This window comes from Antechinus flavipes, chromosome 3, assembly GCF_016432865.1.
Source record: "Antechinus flavipes isolate AdamAnt ecotype Samford, QLD, Australia chromosome 3, AdamAnt_v2, whole genome shotgun sequence".
In the NCBI taxonomy this organism is placed as follows: Eukaryota; Metazoa; Chordata; class Mammalia; order Dasyuromorphia; family Dasyuridae; genus Antechinus; species Antechinus flavipes.
Window position 1 is genome coordinate 358,108,560 of NC_067400.1, and position 14,049 is coordinate 358,122,608.

The 14,049-nt window shown below is 33.4% G+C and overlaps 1 protein-coding gene across 1 annotated transcript in view; it reads right to left on the bottom strand.

Annotated features, from left to right (window-relative positions):
* The window catches only part of NCKAP5 (NCK associated protein 5), a 1,106,193-nt gene that overhangs the window by 121,350 nt on the left and 970,794 nt on the right, over positions 1–14,049 (bottom strand). The window contains exon 12 of the mRNA XM_051985772.1: positions 11,348–11,536. Coding sequence (XP_051841732.1) covers positions 11,348–11,536 — 189 coding nt within the window. The remainder of the gene's footprint in view (positions 1–11,347; positions 11,537–14,049) is intronic.

Sequence of the window (14,049 nt, forward strand, 5' to 3'; positions counted from 1 at the left end):
ATTTAGAACTGATTTCAGTACCAGCTAGGAATCCCTGAGGTCAAGTATTGCCTCTAAAATGTACTAGCAATATGACCTTCACACAAGTCTTGAACTTCTACTTCTTAGGCAGTTCTTTGAGACTATAACTTGTATAGAAACTGCTGATTTGTAAAGGCAGAAACTCATTTGGGAGTTCCCTAAACCATTGAAATATCAGGTCCAATTCCTATTTTCTATCTTCTTAATTTGATTCCAAGTTCATTAAGGATACTTTTTATATCCTTATATTCCTTATTTACTTCATACTTATGAATTGACTAACTGAAGAGTAGAGAGAGTAGAAAGGTTGTTGGAAGAAATGAATAGAGTCATGCCATCTACCCTGCTGCTGTATCCTAAGAACTATTGTAATTTGTCTTCTGCCCTGCAACTGTAACCCTCCTAATATGTGTTTTTCATTCTCCCTTTAGAAATTCCCTGAGGGAAGAGTATATCTCACTTTTCCATTTATAGCTACTCCTAGTACTTTGCACTGCACCTGGAAAATTCTCTATGTTTAATAAGGGATTTTTCATGAATTCTTTCTAAAATAAAATAAACATCTATAAAGAAAGACACTCAATGGTTTGGTAAGCAAGCTTTTTCCAATGGAAATAGATAAGCAATGCTTTAATCTTAAAATGTAGAAAAATATCTATGGGCTAATTTAAGCAGATATACATAGCTCTTGCAAAAAGATCAAAGAAGCGGGAGAATTCTAGGAAGATGACAGAATAGATGTTAGTTTCAAGCTCTCTAGATTTCCCTCACAAATGAAACAAATTTGTGCCTTGGGAGGACGTAGACTGGTGAAAAATCAAGAAGACCAACTTGGGGCAGAACAGGGGTTGGACTGCTTGAAAGTTATGATTAAAAAAAAGACCTTGACACAAAATGCAAGACATAATCCAAGAAAATAGTCCTGGAGTGTTAGAACATCAAGGGAAAGTAGAAATAGAAAAAAACATACTGATCATCACCTCAACAAGATCCTTTGTGGAAAACACATAGGAATATTATTGCCAAATTTCAAAACCCCAGATCAAAGAGAAAATATTGTAAGAAACAAGGAAAAAAAACCAATTCAAATATGCTGGAGCTACAATTAGAATTGTATAGAACTTGGCAGCAGCCACAATAAAAGACTGCAGGTCCTAGAATCATACCTACTGACAATCAAAAGAACTAGGCCTGGGGCCAAAAGTATCATGTCTAGCAAAATTATCTATAATATTGAATGAGAAAAAATGTACATTCAACAACCTTGTAGATTTTTAGGACTTTCCATCAACCAAACCTGAACTTAATAGAAAATTTAATATATGAGTCAATATCAAGGATCAATTTCAAGGAATTCAACATGAACAATCTGTGTTTTTTTTATATAGGAAATATATACCATATGTTTTAGATTGATATCAGCAATACAGTAGCTCAAAAGAAAGAGTGCAGAATTAAGGTAAAAAAAAGTAATCATGTTGTATAAATGAGGTGCGGAGGAAGAATAGACACAGAAGCATTAGAGGGGGAAGCAGGGCTCATAGTTCTAAAAACCTACTCACATTGGGAATGGATTAAATAGACAAAACACATATAAAACATAAAGGATTTAGCACCCTCCAAAATCTATAAATAAATAAGGGGGGAGAGATGGGCAGATGGTGAGAGAAGAGGACAGGGAGCGATCCAGGGATGGAGAGAGGTTAAGTAATAGCAAGGCAAGTTAAGGAGCAGAATTAAAGCAGAAATAGGAAAGATATATGTATGTGTTTGTGGGATGTGGGGGGTATATATATGTATATATCTATATATGTATACATAAATATATCTTTCTTAACTATAGCCTATTTGGGGCTGATGGATAGATGAAAGGGGAAAAAAGAATAAAGAAAAAAAGATGTATATAGCAGAGAACAAAAGAGCAATTTGCCCGGAATTAAAGAAAAGAGGAACACTTATGAATATATTTTCTTCTACTAATATATATTTTCTTTAACTGGTAATTTGTTTTTATATATTTTTGAATCCTCCCTGATGTTCAGTTAGGCACATGATAATGTACTCTTTTGGTTTGTTTTAATTTTGAGGGGTATTCCTTTTCTGTTTTTCTTTTTCTATTTTTAAAAAATAAAATAAATTTTAAAAAAAGATCAGGGAAGTGAGTAAGGTAGGAAAGGGAAAAGATAAGGAGAAAGAAGTGATGAATCTGGAATCCTGTTAGGCAATTCCATTTGTCCAAATGTCCATAAGAGAGAAGGTAGAAATGAAAATTATAGTCCTACTCTTCATTTGCTTGGAAGAAAGTATAAATAGGTGCACTGTTTTGAGTTTATCCCAAAAGGATTATTTAGCTTCCCCATCTACCACTAACTCTGGCAAATCTTTCCAAAGAACACTTGTGTGTGTTCTTGGTCATATGAAGGACTTGGGGAAAATGAGGAGGAATCAGCACTTACCTATCTTTCTTACTAATAAAATGACTCAAAATACATGGCTTATCAATCATGGAATAGTGGTATCACAATCATGACTCAAGTCTGATATGTTTCATACTCTTATTCTATCTGCCTCTACACAATACAAAAATAACTTTACAAAAGAATATAGAAAATTAGGCTGCCTGACACTATGTCTCTGTATTCTTATGTGTGTGAGTACTAGATTTTTTTCTGATACTTTCTTGGGCATATTGGACAATATGCTTGTGATGTTACAAACTTGCAAGGGGGGCCCTTAAATGATATTAATAGCCTATTTGATGATAAAATGTATGAAGTTTCTTGAAAATGTTCAAATGGGCTCAGGCATGATATCTCTTTTGAGCCTTAGAATCTGCTCCAAAAAGTGGTATTGCTCAGATAAAAAGAATGGAAGAAAGGAAGGAGAAAGAAAAGAAGTGAGTAGAAAAGGCAGGCACTGATATGGCTAAATAGTTCATGAAATCACCTGAGAGATAGAAAATATCACTAATCTTCCCTTTCCAAATTGATAAGACCTCAGACCCTCACTGTCATCATTTGGATCACTGAACAACTACTTGATGGTAGCAATTTTGGTAATGCATTGGATATAGCTCTTTGCATTAAAAATCAGATCATAAGAGGAAAAAAGCTTTAATATTCAGGCTTAAAACCTTTTCCCCAGATCTTGATCATATCCATTCAGATTATGGTGTGTCTACCTTTTGATATCTATTTTCTAATAGTTACAGAAGTAAATGTGTTCTTGTGGCTTATATACTTCCCATCCTTAAAGTAAATCCATATAGATGAAATAAAAATTCCCCAACATCATCAAGTAATATCTTCCACTGTGGCCCATTTTTTCCCTTTTCTCTCTTTTCTTCCTATCTGGAAAATAGCTATTGCAAATAGAGTGGATTAGACTTGCCCAATGGGAGGCTTAAAAGTAGACAGTAGCAGAATGTCATGAAAAAGATACAAAAGGCTAATGCCCCCAGAAAATTATTCTTAAAAATAAAACAAAGGGAGGACACTTTTAAAAAATTGAGCAATTGTTAGCATAATATACTTTTTCAATTCTTATAAACACATCTGTAAATCTTTTAAGTATTTCATATGAATTGTGTGAATTCATTTCCTTGAGTTGTCATTACAAAATAATATGACTGATTTAAAGAAAATTAGTTTATTTCCAAATAAATCATGCCCCTTTCAATGTATTTGCACATTTGATTAATGATACTGTTCTTAATCAAACATTTTTAGAACTCTTTCTTTAAAATTGCCATCAGAATATTTCTTCAAAGGTAGCCAATATCCATCCTCAAGGGATAGATTTAATTTGAGGAAAAAAAAACTATTTGGAGCCATCTAGAAAATAAAGCAAGTCAACCAGAAAGAGAATAGAGGTTTCAGTTAAAAACTGGTATACAGCTAAAAAACAGTGAGAATATTTTTCTTGGGTAGCTTAGAAACTGTTTTCAAAGGCAATTCCAAAAGATTTTTTTGAATTTTTTTTTGTTGTTGTTGTAACAAATAGTAGTATCCTTGAGAAGCAGAGCCAAGGTTACAATAGAGGCAGGGACTCATCCAGGTCTCCCCCAAGCACATTCAGATAACTTTAGGATAATGATTCTAAACAATGTCTAGAATGGCAGAAATCATAAAAAGAGGGAGGTAAACATTTTCCTTCCTAAGACAACTAGAAGTTTAGCAAGAAAATCTGTTATACCTGGGTAAAAGTAGAGAACAGACTAGCAGGGCAACCCAGTGCAGACTCAACCCTAGCAAACCAAGAACTGGCCTTGGGAGCCATTGAATCAGAAGCTCCAGAAGCTGCTTCTTGTGCTCTCAGCCAACAGATGGTAAGGGAGTCAAATAACTGATCAGAAGGAGATTACATAAATCTCTTTGCTAGTACTGAGGCAGTGCATTGACTACAGTCATATCTAGGAGTCACAGTGGACTCTCATCACAATTCCAGGGCAGAAATGAATGCTTGTGTTTGTTCACAGACCAGAGTACAGCCTAGAAAAGTAGTAAATAATAATAAATCATACTATCTTGGAAGAACTGAAAACTTTACAGGACCCTAGAAGTATCTCTGAGAACAAATTCACAAAACCCCTGAAGCTTGGGGCAGTGCACCTTCCACCCTTGAAATAAATCCCTATTTTTAAAAAGAGTTAAAACTCAAGTAAGAGACTGGGAAAATGAGCAAACAATAGAAAAAAACAGAACTATAGAAAGTTACTATAATGACAAAGGTCAAAACATATACTCAGAAGATAAAATCAAAGCTCCTACATATAAAGTCTCTAAAAAAAAAATATGGATTGGTCTCAGGCAAAGGAAGAGTTTAAAAAGGATTTTGAAAACCAAGTAAAGGAGGCAGAAGAAAATTGGGAGGAGAAATGAGAGTGATGCAAGAGAATCATGAAAAAAGAGTCAACATCTTGGTAAAGGAGACACACAAACATACACACAAAAAATACTGAAAAAAATATTGCCTTAAAAACAGATTAGGTCAAATGTAAAGGAGGTATAAAAAAAAAAAAAACAGCAAGGGGAAAAATGCTTTAAAAAGCAAACTAGCCAAATGGAAAAAGAGGTCCTTCAAAATTACAATCAAGCAAAATGGAAGCAACTTGATGATAAATTAAGAAATAAAAACAAACAAAAAACAAAGAAATAGAAAACAACATAAAATATCTCATTAGAAAAACAATTGTCCTGGAAAATTAGATCTATTTTCCAAGATCCAAAAGAGATAATTTAAAATTTATTGGACCAACTGAAAAACATGACCAAAAAAGACACTAGATATCATCTTTCAATAAATTATCAAGAACAACTGCTTGAACCAGGCTAGCATTACACACAGCAACAACAAGACTATATAACAATCAATTCTGATGGATGTGGCTCTCTTCAACAATGAGATGATTCAAACCAGTTCCACTTGTTCAGTAATGAAAAGAGCCATCTATACACAGAGAGAGGACTGTGAGAACAGAGTGTGAGACACAACATAGCATTGCCACTCTCTCTGTTGTTATTTGCTTGCATTTTGTTTTTCTTCTCAGTTTTTCTTTATCTTCCTTCTTGATATTATTTTTCTTGTGTAGCAAGATGACTGTATAAATATGTGTACATATATTGGATTTAACATGTATTTTAACATATTTAACATGTATTGGATTACCTTCCAGCTGGGGGGGGAGTGAGGGAAAAGAGGGGAAAATTTGGGACAGAAGGTTTCGCAAGTGTCAATGTTGGAAAAAATTTGTTTTGTAAATAAAAAGTTTTAATTAAAAAAAAGAAATAAAAGAAAAACTGCTTGGATATTCTAGAACCACAGGGTAAAGTAGAAATTAAAAGAATCTACCAGTCACTCATGAAACAAAACCCAAAATGCAAACTCTCAGGAATATTCCAAATTCCAAATTCCAGAGCTCCCAGTTTAAGGAGAAAATATCATAAACAGCCAGAAAGAAAAAATTCAAATATCATTCAAATACGGGTAGGATAGCATAAGATTTAGTAGGATCAGAATGCTTGGAATGATATTTTGGAGGGCAAAGGAGCTAAGATTACAACCAAGAATCATTTATTCAGCAAAATTCAGTATAATCCTTCTGTAGGGGAAATGAACATTAAATGAAATAGAGGACTTTTAAACATTCTTGATGAAAAGACTAGCATTGAATAGAAAAAAAAAGACTTTCAAATATAAGAAGCATAAAAAGATAACATAAAAAAGAAACCATAGGGGACTTAATAAGGTCAGATAGTTTACATTCCTACATGGGAAGATGATACTTGTAACTTATGAAAACTTTCTCATTATTAGGGCAGTTAGAAGGCTTATGTATAGACAAAGGACACATATGGGAATTGAATATGAAATGATGAAAAAATAAAATTAAAACTCATGCTCATTCCAAATATTCTCTACCAATCATGTGAACTTGTTCTTTCAGTACTGCAATTTGGGTGGGCCAGGTTACATAAAATAGAGCAACTGAGTGTCTGTTTCCTTATTTCAGGTTTCAATTTCTTATTTGTCAGTTTTTATTCTATCCTTCCCAGTTTGATGATCATTCTCCTTGATAGAGAAAATAGCAGCAAAATAATCATGTAGTTTAGTTTTTGTCTTGGCTTCTGTTAACAGTGCCACACTTATATACTTGGCTTTCCATCACAGAACTAGATTGAAAGGTTCCAGAATTTCAGAGAGAGGAATGGACTAGGAGAAAGGTAAAAGAAGAGATAGAATGAATAAAATTATCTCACATAAAAGAGACAAGAAAAAAACTTTTACAGTGGAGAGGAAGGGAGAGAAGGTAAGGGGACATGAGAGAGCCTTACTGTCATCAGAATTGGCTCAAAAAAGGGAATAACATACACACTGAATATAGAATATATAATCTATCTTACTCCACAGGAAAGTGGGAGAGAAAGAGGATGAGAAGAGAGGTAGTGATAGAGAGAAGGGCAGAATGTAGGAGGGGTAGTAAGAAACAAAACATCTGAGGAAGGACAGGGTGAAAGAGGAGAGAGAATAGAATCAACAAAAGGGGAAATAGGTTGAAGGGAAATATAGTCAGCAATAGTAAATGAAAAACAATTGAAGCAATTTTCTCTGATTAAAAACTTCATTTTCAAACATATGAAGAACTGAGTCACATTTATAAAAATAAGAGTTCTCCAGTTGATAAATGATTAAAAGATATGAACAGTTTTCAGATGAAATAATCAAAGCTAGCTACAACCATATGAAAAAATTCTCTATTGATTGGAGAAATATTTGCATATTAAAACAATTCTGAGGTACTACTTTATAACTATTAAATTGCTTAATAGGACAGAAAAGAAAAGTTACAAATGGTAGAGACATTAATGCAATGCTGGTGAAGTTGTGAACTGATTCAACCATTCTACAGGGCAATTTGGAACTATGCCCAAAGGCTATAAAACCATACACACTTTTTGACCTAGCATTGCCATTACTCAGTCTGTATCCTAACAGAGATAAAAAACAAAAACGGAAAGGGACCTATCTGTAAAAACATATTTATAACAACTCTTTTCTGGGAGCAAAGAATTGGAAATTAAGGGGATGCCCATCACTTTGGGGAATGGTTTAATAAATTGTGGTATGTGATTATGATGGAATACTATTGTATTATAAAAAATGATGAACAGGATGTTCTCAGAAAAACATGGAAAGACTTCCATAAAACTGTAACGTGAAATGTATTATATACAAAGTAACAAAGATATTTTAAGATGATCAGCAGTGAATGTCAGCTTTCTCGGCAATAACAGTGATCCAAGACATTTTTGAAGGACTTATGATAAAAAATATTGCTATCCATAACCAGAGAAAACATTAATGTGTCTTAATACACATTGAAGCATACTTTAAAAAACCCAAAACTTTATTTTTTCTTGAGAGTTGGTTTGTTTTTGATCTTTGTTTTCTTTTACAACATGACTGTTATGGAAATGTTTTGCATGGCTACATATGTATAAACTATATTGAACTGCTTGCCTCTGTGATGAGGAGGAATGGGGAAGGAGGAAGAGAAAAAAAATTAAAAAGTTTTCAAAACAAATGTTAAAAAATGTTTTTTACATGTAATTGTAGTTACTGTAGAAACTACTGCTAACTGTAGCAAAATACTAAATAAATAAACAAAAAAAAAAAAAAACAAATGGCAATATCTTTGGAGTAAGTAGATTACAAAGGTGACTACATTGCAATGGACTATATTCATTTGAATGAATACTTTTTAATATTTCTCTTAAAATATATCCCTTTTCACACCCTAGCCATATCATCTATTCTAGTTATTCATAGAACTTGCTATTCAAGCCCTATATGTTACAAAGAAGTTAAGTGACTAGTTAAAGAAAAACTAACATATAGGAAAGGATTAGAACAAAAAGTCCCTATCCCATTAAGCTATAGGATTATGTTTTATATGTAAGAAGCATTTTAGATAAAGAGATTTCTTAGGAGTAGACTTCTGGAATTCTGAAACAAGAAAGTACATTCTATTTCCCCTCCCTGGGTTCTATATAATCTGTAGAACAAAGAAGCATCCTAAAATATCCTTTACTCTATAACCTTCCTCCTCTGCCCATTAACCTCATACCCATATTCAAGGCCCAATTGAAATATAATCTCAAGACCATGACGACATGCCATCATTCACTCACATCTGACAGTGACCTCTCTATTTTATGAATGACAGCACTTGGTTTATATGTCTCTTATAGTGCTTGTCACTTTTGCATTTTGCTCATTTCATTGAAATCATGGAATGATAAAATATGAATTAGAAAGGACCCTAGAGACCATCTAAGCTATTTTCCTATTCATTGAAAGAATTACTCAACACCTTCACAAAAATCTGTTTTATTGTAACGTTTATAGCTGGTCCTACTTCTGTCTTCTGAAGGCACAAATCACAAATCTAATGAATCCAACTCATGACAACCCTTAAAATATTTTGAAGATAGATATCATCTCTACCCTAAGCATTTTCTTTGTTAAGCTAACTAGATACAGTACTTTCAATCTATTTTTGTAAAACATGATTTCAATTATCTTTACCATGTTAATGATGTGGATTTGGGGTTTTTTCAGTAGTGCCCAGTATTCTAGGTATAGTGGGACAAAAGGAGAGGATAATGAATAACCAAGTCCCTTGTTCTGAACATTTGATAATCGTTAATTTAGCCCAAACTTGAATTTGTTTTTTTAACTAGTCATCCAGATCACCAAACAAAAAATTATCTTTATTTTTTTCACTAGAAATATTATTGAGCTATGTTTCTTTTACCTTATACTCACATAGTTTATTTTTTGAACCTAAGGGCAGGGTTTTGAATTTATTCCTTTAAAATTTTTATTACTAGAATTATTAAAATTCCAGTTTGATTAGATTTTTTTGGATTTTGATTTTTTTAAAGCATCAACTATCCTATCCAGATTCATTAAAAATGTATATCTGATAAGCAAAATATCCATGTTTTCATCAAATTATTAATAATTTTTAAATTTAAAATGCATAAAAACCACATTGCACAACAATCAATAACTTCTTTCATGGTGATATAAATCAATTAGTTAACATTCTTATACATGGTCAATCAGTTATAAATCAACCCAGATGCCTTATCTGGTCCATATGTTTCTATCTTGCTCTCATGAATGTGAGCAATAATTCTATTTTACTATTTGCTGAAACATGCATACATTTTTATATTTATATATACATACATATACATGTATATATAATCTATGGGTATATATGTACTATCTGTGATCTACTAGATAGTAACTCCAAAATGGGGAAATGATTTTTTCCTGGTATGGCATATTTAATGAACCCATGCTGGCTCCATGTATTCTCTACTTTCCTTGAGTGGGAGAATGTTTGAGATAACAGATGTCAAGATTATTAGCTTTTAAATTTCAAAATTCAAATTTCTTTTTTTGAATTCAAAAGCATTTTTTCATTCTACTTTTCTAATCATATGAACATGTTCTTTCAGTACAGCAATTCATGTGGATTAGGTTACATAAAATAAAGCAACTGAGTGTCTGTCTCCTTATCTATCTCAGGTTTCAATTTTCTATTTGTCAGTTTTTATTCTATTCTTCCCAGTTTGATGATCATTCTCCTTGATAGAGAAAATAGCAGCAAAATAATGATGCAGGTTAGCTTTTGTCCTGGCTTCTGTTCACTGTAACACATTTATATACTTGGCTTTCCATCACAGAACTAGATTGAAAGGTTCCAGAATTTCTGCATTGCCTTCAATTTTCATGTTTTACCTGGAGGAAGCTCATACACTCATTAAAATCTTCTCTCTATGATAGAGAATGAGAATAATACAAATTGGAAATTGCTGAATTAATCTTAACTGCCCCTGAAAAGTGCCACATTTGCTCAGTCAGTGTCTTCTTTTTTTTTTATCTTGTAACTCAACAGGAAACACCAAAACACATAATGTTTTTTCTTTATCTCTTCCTATCTAGCCATCACTGCATCAAGTAATTATCTCTTTATACCTTTACTATTCCCATTTTTTGATCTTCAATATAGAAAAGTATTGGCAAATTTGGGCAAGAAAAACAATGATTCTGCAACATATAGAAGATTAAATATTTGAATTCCCAGAGGAGATGATCCATTAGGCCACTATATCTATAAGTTTTTCTCTTCCACTGCTTTTATAAAATTATAAGATTATTAAGATTCCCTAGGAACCAGATTAAAATGCAATTTAGAAATATGTAACGAAGAAAATACAATTGAATATAGATAATGTCAATATATGGGTTTCTATATCAAAATATGACTGCATAGTGGATCCTTATATACAGTTAAATAGTGTCCTTTTCTATTTGAGTTTGACACTTCTGATTTAAATGACTTGCTCAGTCTCCCACAATTGGTAAATATCAAATTCACACCCAATTCTTCTGAATCCAAATGAACTAGTTTTTTAGAGTACTACTCATGAAGAAGTTGAAACCAAAGAAAGACAGATAGAGATCAACTATATAGGATAGAATAAATCTATGTATCCCTGTTTATTTTTATTTTTGGAATCAATCAATCAATAAGATTTTATTAGATGTCTGTTAAGTACTAGGCATTCTCCTAGGTACTGAGGAATAGATAAAAAACTTGTACCCTTAAAGAGCTTACATTCTAATAATATTCACATATATTTTCTCTGTTTAAGTGGTTAGAAATCTGTAATCCATAATTGGCCCCCAAACTCCATTATTAACCCCATCAAATTGTAATATAGTTGCTGTGCTGGAATATCGGTCTTACCCTTTTACTGAGAGTCTTCCCATCATTCCAAGTGTAGGAGGAGCCACTGGAGTATTCACTACATGTACTAGACAAAGAGAGTTCACTACTGCTGCAGCTGTTCCTGGGACAGAGCCGTCCAGAGCTAGTCATATTCAAGGCAGGGCACTTTGGGACAGGAACTCCAGATTTTGCGTTTAGCTGGCACTCCTATAAACAAGTTAAAAACAAAAACAAAAACAAAAACAAACCTTGAAAAGTAGATCTATTTAGAAATGTTAGTTGACTTTGTCCTAGTATATAAGAATTAACTGACTGACTGATTTCTGTGGATTTACAAAATCCACAGGCAAAAGTAATATAGCTACGACATTTCTTCATTTCTAATCATACCACTTGGGGAAATGATCTTAAAACATAATTATAGCACCTTATAATAAAGCAGCTTTCTATGCTATGAGTGGTAGAGTACAGAAAAATAAAGGTAAAAAATATTGACTGTCATTACTTAGCTCTGAGGCCTTCTTAGGAAAGTCACTTTTTTGGGCCCTTAATTTTCCTCCTTTCTTCCCTGGATTTAATAATCACTTCAAACACTGTTTTTGGAAAGAGTAAGTTAGTTGGTTGCACTGTGTATTAACTCCTTATGCACCACATTTCTAATATATGTATATGTATATATGTATGTATTTGTATATATATCTCTCTATATATTTTGTATGTATGTATCTCTCTATCATATAATGTTCCTTTAAACTATCAAAATGTAATCTCCTTGAGTTTAGAATCTCCTTGAAATTAGATTTCTAGGACTCAGTAGTGTTTAACAAATTATGTTTCAAAAAGGAAGCATTTAAGAAGTGTGTATGTATCTGAGAGAGAGAGAGACTGAGACCAAGAAAAAGAGAAAGCCAGAGAGACAGAGAAAAAGAGGAGGGAGGGAAGGAAGGAGGGAAGGAAGGAGGGAGGGAGGGAGGGAGGGAGAGAGAGAGAGAGAGAGAGAGAGAGAGAGAGAGAGAGAGAGAGAGAGAGAGAGAGAGAGAGAAGAAAGAGAGAGAGAGAGAAGAGAGAGAGAGAGAGAGGGGAAGGAGAGAGAGAGAGAGCTCAAAGCCTTTCCCTGCCCCCTTTAATGCTACTACTTTCTCTCTGTTGATTATCTCCATTAAATTCTGCATATATGTTGTTTCTACTCAAATTGTTTATGTGCTTCTCTTCCCTGTTGCATTGTAAATTCCTTTAGGGAAGGGACATTTTTTGTGCATTTCCAGTTTTTAGCACAGTGCCTGGCACATGGTAGGCATTTAATAAATGTTTTTTGTTGAGTTGACATCAACCCTCTCATACTCAGATTCAGGATTCTAGATCCTAGGTGATGAGTGACAAGGCTGAATTATACTGCATCTGCATTAGACATGTGCTGTGAAAAAATGCCACAAAGCTGTAAAAAGTCCAAGTACATCTTGACAACTGCTTTATAGTACTCTAATGTAACAGATGAAGCCTCTATGAGCTGGACAAGGTAAATTAATTTAGTGTCCCAACTGCAATGTCCACTGAGAATGGAATCTCTCCATTACCTTTGAATTCTAGTTTCCTATCTAGTATAAAGCTTTGCCTAAGAAACTCTTTGATGTAGAACAATCCATCTTTGTGACACTTGTAGACAGCCAAAACCTCTTGCTTATGCAATTTATTGACACTTTATGGGTGCCTTTAGTACTTGAGTAGTTATCACCTTTCTCCAAATGCAATTGCAGCTGACTATGAATAAATGCCAACTGGGAAAGGAAATAATGAAGACCAGAGAGTACTTTTGCTAAAATATTAAACCTTTGTATAAGTAAATATACAGGATGGGTTTTATTTGCTTCCTAACCAAGGCCCATATGCTTAATAATGTTAGATCTTCTCCAACATTAGGCATATGGATTGCTGCTGATATTTCTTCCTTGCCACATAACTGGTTTTTAAAATGATCTAAGACTCCAAGGAGTCTCACTAGCATATTGTTGGGTTTTTTTGAAACTTAGTATTGAATTTCATTAAAAGTAAAAACTCATCTCCAGGTCCAACTTTAAGCAATATTTATTGACTTTTTTAGATTTTGCTTATTGCCTGATTCAGCTTAGTTGAGAAGGATGCTTTCATATGTATGTCTCAATAGAAGACAACAGACCTGTGATTACATGAAACATAAGCAGCTGGCACGACTGCCAGTCAGATCCACCGGCTGCTTAAATCCTGATGATGCCTTATGACAAATTTTAAGAAATATTACATTGAGCTGCATATCTACTTAAGGCTTTTCCATTTTCCTGATTTCTTGTCACCTACATTTTATTACTTCACTCTTTGAGTGAATAACACAGTGGTGGTTATTAACAGCTTCATCTGCTCTGACAACTCAGGTGCATTTGTACTGGAGAAGCTTCGGAGTACTTGCTTCCAATCCAGAGCTACATAGCCCTAAATATGACAAATAGATCTGTAGCCACAATGCACATGTAAAGATTAGTCCTTTTATTTATTTATGATTTATAGTTTGTGTTTTTCCAAAAGGATCTCAATAGGCTTAGAGATTAAAACACAGACAAAGACAAGGCATTTAAGTATAGAAGAATAGAGAAGTAGAAGCAGAAAAGTTCAGGGGCCCAAATTTGGAATATTATCATACTTGGACCAAGAATTGGCCTCTCAGTTTTGGTTCTGGGATAAAGAATACT